Genomic DNA, 14,419 nt, shown 5'->3' on the forward strand with positions numbered 1-14,419 from the left:
GAATTCAATATAATGCAATCACAAGCAATAGAATATAATCTAAACAGTGTCTTAAACTTTAAAAGAACTAATTTTAACAAACTCTAGAGAGAGCTTAAGCAAAATTTCACGGATAAAAGTCTTAAATTCAAGAAGCATGGGAAACAGTGAAAAATATGATCATAAAAGCCCAGTCCAACACAATACCACTAAAAAAGAAAAACAAGAAATCCAAGAAGAAACCAGCATTGGTTCACAAAGATCTCTCTGATAAACTTAAAGACAAAAAGTATAAGTACAAAAATGGAAAGAGGGACATATAACTAAGGCAGAATATCAGCAGATAGCCTGAATCTGCAAAGATGAAGTCAGGAAAGCAAAGGCTCAGAATGAACAAAGGCTTGCAACAAAAGTCAAAGATAATCAAAAAAAAGTTTCTTTTAACATATAACAAGAAAAATGTAAGGAAACAATCAGTCCACTAAAGAGAGAAGATGGCAAAGAAGTAATAGGCAGTAGAGAGAAAGCAGAGCTGCTTAACTCATTATTTTCATCAGTCTTCATATAAAAAGAAACTGTAGCCCTACCTATCAAAAAGACAGACTAGAAACAAAAATTAAAATAAGCAAAACATTGTAAGAGAATAGCTGTCTGATCTTGATGAATATAAATCAGTGGGACCTGATGGATTACATCCCAGAGTTGTGAGGGAGCTGGCAGATGTTATCTCAGAACCATGGTATCATATCTTTAAATTTTTTGGAGTACTGGGGAACTACCAGAGGATTGGAAAAGAGCTGATGTGGTTCCCATCTTCAAAAGAGGGGGGGGGAACCAGACCCAGGAAATTATAGAACAATCAGCTTAACATCAATACCTGAGAAGATCTGTGAACATCTGGAAACAAATAAAGTTATAACTAGAAGCCAGCACAGGTTTGTTAAAAACAGATCATGCAACAAATCTAATTTCATTCTTTGACAAAGTGACTAATTAGTAGACCAGCAAAATATTGTGGACGTGGTATATTCGGACTTTAACAAGCCATTTGACAAAATAGACCATAACCTACTTTTAGGTAAGCTAGATAGGGATAGATAGCATTAGTCAATCAGAATAGAGTTGGAAGGAACCTTGGAGGTCTTCTTCTCCAACCCCCCATTCAAGCAGCAGACCCTATACCATTTCAGATAGATTGTAAGGACCCACCCCACTTTGCATCTTAAGAAGACAGAACTCTTGGAATAATTCTTCCAACAGGAATCCTTTATTAAGAAGAAGTGGTTGCAGGCGTGCTAGACAGGACTTGGGGTCCAAGCCCTCCCATTCAAGGTTTTAAGGGGTTCCCCAGTAGTCCCACCCAATCAACCCCCCTTCCAGTGATAGTTTCAGGTATCACAATTCCACCCCCTTTTTTCTTTCTTCCGTCTGGATGGAGACTTCAGATAACTACATGAAAGGCAAATACCCTTCTTTGTTATGGTAAGGTTCTTTGGTGCTAACGCTTTGAGGTTACAATAAACACACATTCAGCATTCAGCTCCTTGAAGTATACTGAAGGAAGTGAGGGCCATAAAGCCCCTTTGTTCTCCCCCTTCTCTCCCTCTTATGGCAGAATCCAGAGAAGGCAGAATTGGGAGTTTCTATATTTGATAATTAAAGATGAAATATAATTGGATTCTGACATCCGGCCCCTCTTAAAAATAAGAGAGATCCACCTGAAAGAAAACACAAGTATAAAATTTAGTCAGACTTGTTAGGATACTCTGTGTGAAACTGGAGGTGGTGGTGGGGGGGATTTTTGGCCGTAGAGGTGACTGATGCTCTCTTTTCAGCAAGCTGCAATGAAAAATTGGGTGTATTTGCCTGAGATTTTTGGGTAATTCTAATTCTACTGTTACTGGATTTATGATTCTTTTAATTGGAAAAGGTCCTATATATTTTGGTCCAAGTTTTTTACAGGGCTGTAGGGACTTTAGGTATTTTGTAGATAAGTACACCATTTCTCCTATAATGAATGGTGTAGGCTCAACCCTTTTTTTATCGGCTTGTGTTTTGTATGCCTGCCTAGCTTCATCTAGTGCTTTTCTGACTATTGGCCAGGTGTTTTGTAGTTTCTCCATCCATTCTTTCAGCGAAGGGATCGTTGGTTCGTTTGGGATTAATTCTGGCATGGGGTTGAAACTTTGACCGGTGGCTATTTGAAAAGGAGTGTAACCTGTGCTGGAGTGGACTGCATTATTGTAGGCAACTTCTGCAAAAGGGAGTAAGTCCGCCCACTCGGTCTGCTGGAAACTAAGAAAACATCTTAAATATTGCTTAAGTACGGAGTTCATTTTTTCAGCCCCCCCATTTCCTTGAGGGTGGTGGCTAGATGTCAGTCCCTGAGTGGTTCCTAAGAGGGATAAAAATTCCTTCCAAAATGCAGACGTAAATTGCACCCCCCTGTCAGAGATGATGCGTTGGGGTGCCCCATGCAATCTGTAAATGTGTTGGATGAAAAGTTTTGCTAAGGCTTTTGCAGTGGGAATCTTTTGGCAAGGGATAAAGTGCACCTGTTTGGAAAACAAGTCCGTGACCGTCCAGACCACAGTATTCCCATTGCTTTCTGGCAATTCCACTATAAAATCCATGGCTATTTCTCTCCAGGGGGCTGAGGGACTTGCCACTGTTTGCAATAGTCCTGGCAATTTCCCTTGCAACCTCTTTGCCGTGGCACATTTTGGACAACTGGCTATATAACTTTCAATGTCCTTTTTCATGGATGGCCACCAAAATTGCCGTTTAATTAAATGTAAAGTTTTTACAAATCCAAAATGCCCTGCTGATTTTGTGTCATGGCAAAGGTGCATGAAAGTTACTCTTTGAGTTGTTGGTATATATAACTTTTCCCCTACCCAAGGCAACCCGTCTCTCATTGTGCACACATTTTTGTTTTTCTGGAACCATCATCTGTTTCCAAACTTTTTCTGAATTCAATCCCAGTTTGGCTGTCCAGTTGTGGTTTTATTTTGGCTTGGGTTCTTGTGGTTACTGGCGCTGCCAGTTGTGACTCTGCCATTATTGGTCTAGAGTCTGTGGTTCGTGCGCTGTTATATTGGGGCATGCGAGATAGTGCATCTGCCAGGAAGTTCTTTCTTCCTGGTAAATGTTTGAGCTTAAATTGGAATTGGTGAAAATGCTGGGACCAGCGGGCTTGTTTGGGATTGAGTTTCCTGGAAGTTTTCAGGGCTTCTAAATTTTTGTGATCAGTCCACACTGGAAGGGGATTTTGTTGCCTTCCAGGAACTGTCGCCACGTGAGTAATGCCCAACGTATCCCATAAGCCTCCTTCTCCCATACGGGCCAGCGCTGTTCTGTTTCCGTGAGTTTCTTGGATGTATATGCACAGGGTTGCAATACTGCATCATCATTTTCTTGTAATAGCACAGCCCCCACTGCCACATCACTTGCATCTGCCTGTATTACGAAGGGCTTGTCCATGTCTGGGTGCCTTAGTACTGGTTCGGCAGAAAAAAGTCTCTTTAGTCTCTCAAACGCTGCTTGGCACTCCATTGTCCATGTTAGTGGCTGGCTAGGTTTTACTGAGGATGCTCCCTTCGTTTTTAGTAAGTTAGTGAGGGGCAAGGCTATCTGGGCAAATGAGGGGATGAATTGGCGGTAAAAGTTTGCAAAGCCCAGGAAACTTTGTAGTTGCTTTCTTGTGCGGGGTGGCGCCCAATCTAATACTGCTTTGACCTTCTCTGGGTCCATTTCAATGCCCTGTGGGGATATGCGATAGCCTAGGTAGTCTATCCTTTCCTGGTGGAATTCGCATTTTGAGAGTTTGGCATATAGGTGGGCGGCTCGCAGCTTCTTTAAAACTGCCCTGACAAGGTTGACGTGTTCCTCTTTTGTTTCAGTAAAGATAAGAATGTCGTCCAAGTACACAAGGACCCCCTTAAACAGGTGCTCCCTTAGAACGTCATTGATTAATTGCATAAAGACTGCAGGGCCCCCTTGTAATCCAAATGGCAAGACTTTGAATTGATAGCACCCCATGGGGCAGTTAAATGCAGTCTTCCATTCGTCCCCTTCCTTAATTCTCACGCGATAGTAAGCTTCCCTTAGGTCTAGTTTAGAAAAAAATTTCCCTTTCGATAGGTGTGACAGCATGTCTTTCATGAGGGGCAGAGGGTATAGGTTGCTTTCACTGATTGTATTCAGGGCCCTATAATCCACGCATAAACGTAAGGAGCCATCCTTCTTCTCTCTAAAAAGGACCGGGGCAGCCACTTTAGGCTTGGCTGGCTCAATGAAACCTCTCTCCAGGTTTTTTTTTATAAATCTTTCCATTTCCTCCTTCTCCTTTGGGCTCATGGAGTATAATCTGGGCTTCGGGAGTTTTGCCCCAGGCTTGAATTCAATGGTACAGTCTGTGGGTCGGTGGGGGGGGAAGCTCATTCGCCCTCTCCTCACTGAAGACTTCAGCAAGGTCTCTATATTCCTCTGGTATTTCTGTTAATCTTTTTTCCTCTCCTATGGATGCTTTTTCTATTCTTGATTCTGGTAGCCTCTCTTGGGGTTTTAAGTCCATAGGGTCCCCCTTCGGGAATTTGATTTCTGTCGTCCTCCAATTTACCCAGGGATTCCATTTTTTCAACCATTCCATCCCTAGAATCATTGGGCATTCCATACCTGGGGTCACCACAAACTTATGTCCTCTTCATGTTTGCCCAGGGAGAGGTGTATTGGTAGAGTGGCTAGAGTAGCTGGCACCCCTCCCTGCTATGGATCCATCTAACTGGCCAAATGAGATTGGTTGTTCCAGTCTCCTGGATGGGATGCCCAGATTCCCCACTAGTGTTGGGCTAATGAGGCAGCGGGTGCAGCCAAAGTCTATTAAGGCTTTCACCTTCACAGCTTCGGGCATGGGGGGGATTAATATAGTCACTGTTTTGAAGATGGGTGTGATGCATCCACTTACCAGGGGTTCGCCCTCCGAGCTGTCATCTGAGGCATCCACCGGCCCTGTGGTGTAGGCTGGAGTTCTTTCCCCTTGGTGAGCAGAGGTGGGGGTTTCTGCAATTTCCATCATTCTCATGGCCGTTTCTTTTGGCTTAGCTGAAAACTTTCCGGGTTTGTTGATTGGGGATCTGTCTGGGTTGTGCTGGGGGCCTTTGAGCGGCATTCTACAGCTCGATGCCCTTCTCTTCCGCACTTGAAACACCCCATTTGCTTCTTGGCTGTAGCCGATGATTTCACCGGTTGGTGTGTCAGCTCAGGCGGGGGGCGGCTCCATTGTTTTCCTCGGCGGTGTCTCTTCAATATGTCAATCTCTGCTTCCTCTGCCAAGACGTACCATTCCTCAAGTCGATGTGGGTTCCCTCGGGGAAGGCAAGCATCATATAGATCATAGTTTAGTCCGTCTTTGAAATGGCCAAGGAGGATGTCTTCTGGTCAATTCAGTTTGCTGGCAATGGCCCGGAATTCTTGTGTATATTCAGCCACCGGGCGTTTGCCTTGCCTCATCATTTTTATCCTTTCACGGGCTTTGCGATCAGCCAGGGGGTCTTCAAATCGTCTTCTCAAAGAGGACATGAAACGGTTGAAGTTACTGAGTTCTGGGGCATTGGAGTCATGCAAGTTCACCACCCAATCTGCAGCCGGTCCATCCAGGGCGGATTGCACGATCCGGATGCGGGCTTTGTCGCTGGGAATGTCCTGCCCGTATTCCTCCATGTAGCTGAGGACTTGGGTTAGGAAAAACCCCAAGTGTGTTGGCTCCCCTTTGAATTTCACCTCCAACGGTGGACGTCTTGGAATGGATCGGTGCCTCTGTTGTTGGTGGTAATGTCTTCCGTCCAGGTTGCCATCTGTGGTCTGGTAGGGGGTGGGGGCTACTGGATCAGTAGCTTTCCCCGGGGTTGCAGGTTCCACGTCCCCCTCGGTGTTTCTTCCTTTGCGGCTCCAGGAGCTGGGGCGGACGTAGGGCTCAGGATTCTCCTCTCCTAGGGAGCTGAGAGTTCTCTTCATCAGCTTTCTCTAGGATCCAGTCTGAGTACGGTGCCCAGCTTCCTCCCTCTTCACTTGCGTGCAGGGATATCTCCATCTCCTGCTTCCATTCTGGTTGCTTGGTCCCCCGTCTCAGGGTCACCTTTCTTGATTCCTTTCCCCACTCACTTTTCTTTCCAACGCCCATTGACCAGCGAGGCTTGTGGTCCCGTGTCTCCACCACTTCTTCTCCTGAGGAATCTGACCTCTCGGATCCCAACATCTGGCAAGGTTCCAACTGGGTCAGCGGCTCTCTTTCCAGGGAGTTTTCCCCCTCTCTTGCTCCATTGTCTGACATGGTAAATTTTTGCAAAATCCCCCGGCAAGGGTCTCCCTTCCAGGTGGATTAATTTTGCAAGTCCTGTCTAATGTAAGGACCCACCCCACTTTGCATCTTAAGAAGACAGAACTCTTGGAATAATTCTTCCAACAGGAATCCTTTATTAAGAAGAAGTGGTTGCTGGCGTGCTAGACAGGACTTGGGGTCCAAGCCCTCCCATTCAAGGTTTTAAGGGGTTCCCCAGTAGTCCCACCCAATCAACCCCCCTTCCAATGATAGTTTCAGGTATCACAATTCCACCCCCTTTTTTCTTTCTTCCGTCTGGATGGAGACTTCAGATAACTACATGAAAGGCAAATACCCTTCTTTGTTATGGTAAGGTTCTTTGGTGCTAACGCTTTGAGGTTACAATAAACACACATTCAGCATTCAGCTCCTTGAATTATACTGAAGGAAGTGAGGGCCATAAAGCCCCTTTGTTCTCCCCTTTCTCTCCCTCTTATGGCAGAATCCAGAGAAGGCAGAATTGGGAGTTTCTATATTTGATAATTAAAGATGAAATATAATTGGATTCTGACTTTCCAGTCTCTTTTTTAAAACCTCCAATAATGAAGCACTCACAATTTCCTCTTGGTTCCTTCCTGCATCGGGGTTGGGCAGATGACCTCCATGACCCCTCCAACCTCTCCATTCTATTATTCTATGAATAGATTTGAATTATGGGAAATTTGGTGTCAATCTGAAAATTGATTGCTGAATACAATGAGCAGTGTGCGACACCAGTAAAGCATGCAAGAAAATAAGTAGACTATTGAACAGGGAGTCAAAGAAAGATGTGCCAAGTCTCTTGATTGCTTTATGGCTGGAAAATGTTTAAGGAAGGTTTGCAGTGGCATTCAAGGTGTCTGGGCTGGGCAAATGGATGGACATGTGGCATTCATGTGAAGTGGTATTATTATCTGAGAAACAGAGGGCTGTGCAGACGGTTCGATAGGCAATGAGGAATATGGATTTGAAAATAAATGTGACAGAGATAGAAGTGGCTGCATTTGACAGAGAAAATGGATTGAACAATTGCAGGTTGCAAAAAAAAAACCTACCTCAGAACAAGTAGATATCTATACCTTGGCAGTATATTTATTGGGGAAATTGCTGGAGAAATTTAGATATGCAAATAACAATAGAAAAATAATAGAATAGAGCTGGAAGGGACTTTGGAGGTCTTCTTGTCCAGCCCCCTGTTCAAGCAGGGGAACCTATACCATTTCAGATAAGTGTCTGTCTAGTCTTGTCTTAAAAACCTCCAGTGATGGAGCACCCACGAGTTCTGAAGGTACCCCACTGCATCAAAACCAGATGGATTTGTAACTGACTAACAAACTATATTCAATGAGTCATCCTTATTGGTATTACATCTATATAGAGGGAAGTAAGCAGTGGGGTACCACAAGGTTCTATCTTAGGCCCAGTACTCTTCATATCTTCATATACGACTTAGATGAGGGAATAGAATAGGAACTCATCAAATCTGCAGATGACACTAAACTGGCAGGAATAGCCAACACCCCAAAAGACAAGCTCAAGATCTAAAAAAGTCTTGACAGACTTGAACAAAATGAAATTTAATCTGGAGAAATGCAAGGTTTTACACCTGGGCAGGAAAAACCAAAGGTACAAATACAGATTAGGCAAAACCTGGCTTAAAACAGTAACTGTGTGAGGGATCTTGGAGTCCTACTGGATGATCACTTAAACATGAGTCAGCAGTATGCAGCAGCAACTAAAAAGCTAATACAATCCTTGTTTTATAAACAGAGGCATAGAATCAAAATCACTTAAAGTATTAATACCACTTTATAAAATAGTAAAGCCACACCTGGAATACTACATCTATTTTTGGCCACCACGTTACAAAAAAAATGTTGAGACTTTGGAAAAGTACAAAGAAAAGCAACTAAGATGATTAGTTGCTCTAATGAATTAGATCAGGCATGTCAAACTCGCGTGATGTCATGTGAAGTATCGTGACTTTTCCCCCATTGCTGGCAATTGGGTGGGCATAGTTTCGGCGTGATGCATCTGGCCCGTGGTCTGGCAGTTTGACATGCCTGATTTAGATGATTTAAGATGATTTAGTCTGGAAACTAAAACATATGAAGAAGGGTTGCAGAATTAGATTTTGACTAGTCTAGAGAAAAGAAGGATCAGCAGTATTCCAGTATTTAAAAGGCTGCCACAAAGAGGAGGGAGTCAGTTTATTTTCCAGAGCACCAGAGGGCAGGACAAGAAACAATGGATGGAAACTAATCAAGGAGAAAAGCGACCTAGAATTAAGGAGAAACTTCCTAAGAGTGAGGACAATTAACCAGTGGAACAGCTTGCCTTTAGACGACATGGATGCTTCATCACTGAAGGTTTTTAAGAAGAGACTAGACAGTCACTTATCTGAAATGGTATAGGATCTCCTGCTTGAGCAGGGCCCTCCAAGATCCCTTCCAGCTCTGTTCTGATTCTGATTTACCAACTATTATCAAGATTCATAATTAGCAAATTAGTGTGTTTAATATTCCTATTTATGTATTTATAAAATACTAATTTTCTCAGAATATCATCAGATATACAGAACTGAGAGTCCATATCTCATCTCAATGAACCAAGTAAATTTCAGAAAGAAATGAACCAGAACCTCAGATAAGCAGTTTGAAAAGCCTACTATTCTATCTCACTAAGTGTTGATTTAATTGTTGTCGGGACAGAGCAAAGCTGGAGGCAATTGGTGATGGATAACTAATTGCATGTTTTGTTACACACCATGTGGCTAATAACACATTAGTAACCTTTTGGAAAGAAACTGACTACTAATGTAGACTACTATTAGTCTTTGTCACCATAATTATAAACTTCAGTCTTATTTCTCCGTGGTCCAGATGAACTTAATTAAAGTTGCACATGTTGTATATAGGGCATAAAAGAGTATCTTTCTAATGCTAATAGCCATATGGTAATAGCTAGGTAGTAAATAAAATCTTGACTATTAAAATATCAATTAACATAAAATCATAGAACCAAGCAAAATAAGAAGTATTTTTTCTGCTCTAGAATACAATTAATTGCTTGGCTATTGTGAAATTACATAGTATGAATTGATTGCCTTTCAAAGACACACTATATTCTATATGCTAATGGTTGAATAATCATAGAAAAAGTAAAGGACAAGAGGCAAGTCTGAAACCCAAACAACAAAATGAGAAGTTCCAACTAAAGACTGTATTCAAACTGAACCCAGTTAAGAACAAATAATGAACTTGACCAATGGTGACATGTCATGCATGGGGGGGGGGGGGACTGAAAACAATGTCTGTGCAGTCCAAGCCAGATCAATCCAATCTGACTACAGCTGAGCATTTAATTTCATATCCACTCCCTGGAAGAAAGTGTGCAGACATCTGAAGAAGAGATATCAAGTGAATTGGTGATAAGAAGAAAATTAGAGACCAAAGTTCCCCAAAGAAAAAATAGGCATGTGTAGCTGACAGAAGACTCACTTCTCAGAGGATTGGAATCAGCAACTTGTAGACTGGATAATCAATCTAGGGAAGTATACTGTCTCCCAGAAACAAAGATCAAAGATATGATGAATGATTTACTACAATAATTAATTATTAATTATCATTTCTTCCTCTTTTATGTGGGGATGAATGATACAACAAGGAGCCTGAAAACAATATCAAGCAATTATGAGCAGCTAGGTATGAAAGCTAAAGAGCAAGGAGCATAAATGGTGTTTTCATTTGTTCTTCCAATGGAAGGTCAACATCCAATAAGGGAATGGAGAATTTTAGAAGTAAACCTCTATCTTAAGGAATAGTGCCATTGAGAGAATTTTGGATTCCTAGACCATGATCTACATCACAGCTTTTCAACCTTTTCACAGATTGTACCACTTTTGGGACATGACAATATTTGAGTACCACCAGTGCTTAGCAAAGTGTCCAAAATTTGATGACTAAAAAGGGGGGGGGGTTACTGATTAGATTCATTTGTTGTTATAGAAATAACTAGTTTATAATATTATGGAAAAGTAAAAAGCTGAGGTTCAATGTTAATGCTTCTTTCTATAGCAACAGAGGAAGCCTGTTCTTTTTCCCTTCTCCCCCTCACTTTCCCCCCTTTTCCTCCCCACTGTGTCCTACTATTTGCATTTGTATTTTTGTATTTTATTCTATAATCTAATACAATATTACTAACTGTAGGAAAAAAAGGAAAAAAGTACCAGTTTTAATTTCTTTGGTGGCTGTTCCTTTGCTGAATCACATTCCCTTTGCACTGATAAATGTATGATGAATTAATCCATGTTTATTAATATGCTAGCCCAAGGATCTTCAAACTTGGCACTTTTATGACTTGTAGTCTTCACTCCCAGAATTCCTCAGCCATCATGGCTGGATGAGGAATTCTGGGAGTTGAAGTTGCTAAGTTTGTAGACCCCTGAGCTAGCTGGTCAGCCATTCTTCCTCTCTCCCTTCTGATCCCTTTGCACAGTGTAGTAAGAATGCATACAATCCCCTCCAATTCCTTTCCTATACGCTTAAAGACACAGGAATCAAGTGCAAACAAGAAAGGCTCACAAAATAAAGAAACACATCTTTAAGCTGCCTCAGGCGTATCACATGTCACAATGTTGCAACTCGAGAATGAAAGGCTTCACCAATGCGAAAAGCTTTAGTCTTAAATTAAGCCTGTTTATCTTCAAAGAAAACTTTCTAAAAGCCATAGACAGACTCAAGATAAAGGGGTAAAACTGATTACATTTGTTTAGAGAGATTAAACCTACAGAATTCAACACTTTGGACTCATTGCTAGCCTAAAATACAGACTAAAATATTCCAGTAACCAAAGCACACAAACCAAGCCTCTGAATTACAAAATGCTGTAAAAACTGCACAAAAATCCTTATGGTAACCCAAACTAAATAAACCCACCTCCTTTCTGACATGCTGGCTTTTTATTTCTTCAGCACTGATTGCATTCTTCTGGCTGGAGAAAATGAACCAGAGGACCTTTTCTTTCAACAACAGCTGCTGCTTCTTCCCTGTTCCTGTTTCCTCCCTGCTTGCTGAGCTCTCCTTCTCTTTCCCTGTTGTCTTTTTTCCCTTTCCCACCCAAACCACTTCCTTTTATAGCCTCTCCTCTCCTCCCCCTCCCTTTTTCTTCAGTTCACCTCCAGCTCTGCACTGCTTCTGGAAGCACCAATCAACTGGAGCCAATCTCCTGGAGCTTCTGCTAAGCCTAGACAGTCCTGCAGTTGCAGCTGCCTCTCCCTCAAGCTTGCATCGCTTCGGTTCATTCCCCTCCCCCCCTTATACTTGGCTAGCAGTCACATACCACCCCACCTGCCCCATGGCAAAGTACCACAGATGGTATGCGTACCACCAGTTGAAAAGCCCGGATCTACATAACCTACATGAAGGGTTTCTAGCAGAATATAAGCCAGACTTCACAAGAATCAGGAAAAATGTGTTTGGAAAATAATTCTCTTGGCTTATCTGAAAAACTTTAAACTAAAACTGGAAAGAAAGGAAAATCCAATTTTAGGACCCAGTTCCAAGTATAAACCTCAAAATATTGTAAACAATGAGATAAAGAATGTTGGGAAGGAAGAGGAATACAGACATAAAAAAGGAAATATAGAAAGCATACACAAGGTCAGTCAAAAGGATTCAGATATCTTATACACTAATGCTAAAAGTATGAGGAACAAACAGGGCAAACCTGAAGACCTAATACATGACAGCAAGTATGACATTCTTATCATTACTGAGACTTGGTGGAATGCAACCCATGACTGGAACGTACTGCTAGAATAATTTAAATTGTTCAAAAGTAACATACTTAACAAAAGAGGAGAGGGAGTTGCATTATATGTAAGAAATAACTACACCTCTAGAAATTCAAAAAACCAAGGATAAAAATCTTGAATGCATTTGAATTAAGATAAAAGGAAAAAGGAACAACATTGTCATAGGTATATGCTATAGGCCACTCAACCAAATAGAGGAAATAAATGAACTTTTTGCTAATCAATTAGCTAAGTTTGTCTCCCAGTTAATGTCAGGGTAGTTAAAGTCCCTCATTACTACTGTGGTATATTTCTGCATGAAACATACCACAGTAGTAATGAGGGACTTTAACTACCCTGACATTAATTGGGAGACAAACTGTGCATCAGTTGGGAGATTAAATAAGTTTCTGACAAAGCTAGCAGATAACTTTGTCATCCAAAAGGTAGAAGAGGAAATCAGAGCTGTACTGGACTTAATTCTTACAAATAGGGATGAAAAGATAGAGGAAGCTGAAGTTGCAGGAACTTTAGGGAGAGTGACCAGGTCATATTGGAATTCAGTATATGGGAATGTCTAGTTTAATTAAATATGGATGACATGATAGCAGTGTTCCACTATTTGACGGGCAGTCACAAAGAAGAGGGAGCTAACCTATTCTCCAAAACACCTGAAGGCAGGACAAGAGGCAGTGGGTGGAAACTTATCAAAGAGAAATTCAACCTAGAATTAAGGAGAAACATCCTGACAATGAAAACAATTAACCAGTGGAATGACTTGACTTCATAAGTTGTAGATGCTGCAACAATGGAGATTTTAAAGAAGAGATTGGGCAATGATTTGTCTGACATAGTATAGGGCATGGGTGTTAAACTCACTGTATCACATGATGTGTCACAATGTATTGCAATTTCTTTTGCATTGCCAGAGCTGGGGTGGGTGCGGCCTCCATATGATGCAACTGGCCCACGGGCCAGCAGTTTGACACCCCTGGTATAAGAACTCCTGCTTGAGCAGAGGGTTGAACAAGAAGACCTCCAAGGTCCCGTCCAATGCTGTTATTTTTCTAGATAAACATCTTTCAGAAAGTTCAAGGCTTAGAAAATAATCTTTCTAACGCTATTTAAAAAATTGAACAAATATTTGTGTGGCTGCTTTAGATTCTGTTTTTTGAGCGCAGATTCTTCATTTTAATTATGCTTTTATATAACTGCAGATAAGCTGAGGCTAAAACATCATTTGGTGGAATCCACCACAGTCTAGCATACTTTTCAAATATCTTGACAATATGCTACTTATTGTTCAAAAGGGAAACTAGGAGTGCAAACTTGAAAATTCAGTGACAGTGCAATTAAGTACCTCTCTCAAAAATGATGTTCAAGTGAGAGAAATCAAACAGAAACAATAGGGAAATATTATGAATCATGTTAACTCTTATTGTCTTACATGACTTCCTTATGCAGAAACTGAGCCAAGATTATTTATATTGAAAATTAAATTATTATTTAATGGCACTTTACCAGATTCATCATGATCATGCTTCAAGTAAACAGGATCTATTTTAAAGGCACATGTTAAATCCGATCTCTTCTTCACCCTACACAGATATTGAATATAGATGGTCACTGCTTTACTTAAAAGTTTACCTATTTCTATGAAAAATTAGTATAAATCAATACAGATTAATAAATGGAGAAGTGTTAACTGGCAATTAAACTTTAATCTTTCCAACTCTACAATTCTATGAAATAAAAAGAACTGACTGCAAAGATTAATGAATTCATCAGTATTTAAGTCATATAAATGTACAAGCTCCTTCTCTGATAAATATTGAATTTAACAAATCTAAATAAGACATTACATCCTAACCATTAGCAAATGCTTTGTAATATACATTTTGTTTGCTTTCCTTTCTGGTACAGTCTGGGGATAGAGTAAGATACCATACAGAATCTGGATTAACACAGTGGGTGAGGAATTTCTGCCAAAAATTGTAATTCTGTTTGTATAAGGCATTTTTTGGCTTATCACGAATGAGCCAGAATGAAATGCATATGGTCTCATGTTGCCTTGATTCCTTATCAACAAAGTGTGGAAATTCTTTTTTCCATCATAATGTGGGAACTAACCCTCTGGCTTGCTTTTTTAAGAAAAATGAATCTGAATTCATGCAATTCCTTCTTAAGAAGAGGCAACTTATATACACACATTCAGTTCCTTAGAAGTATACTGAAGGAAGTGAGGGCCATAAAACCCCTTTGTTCACCCCCTTCTCTCCCTCTTATGG

General features: G+C 41.0%; 1 protein-coding gene across 4 annotated transcripts in view; it reads right to left on the reverse strand.

Annotated features, from left to right (window-relative positions):
• DDC (dopa decarboxylase) overlaps positions 1–14,419 on the reverse strand; it is a 305,481-nt gene that overhangs the window by 46,424 nt on the left and 244,638 nt on the right. For all 4 annotated transcript variants that reach the window (XM_039336392.1, XM_039336393.1, XM_039336394.1 and 1 more), the window contains one exon: positions 13,653–13,729. In XM_039336392.1, the coding sequence (XP_039192326.1) occupies positions 13,653–13,729 (77 nt within the window). The remainder of the gene's footprint in view (positions 1–13,652; positions 13,730–14,419) is intronic.

Source organism: Crotalus tigris, unplaced genomic scaffold (assembly GCF_016545835.1).
Source record: "Crotalus tigris isolate CLP2741 ecotype Arizona unplaced genomic scaffold, ASM1654583v1 scf7180000017666.379230911805:20528666, whole genome shotgun sequence".
NCBI classification, from domain to species: Eukaryota; Metazoa; Chordata; class Lepidosauria; order Squamata; family Viperidae; genus Crotalus; species Crotalus tigris.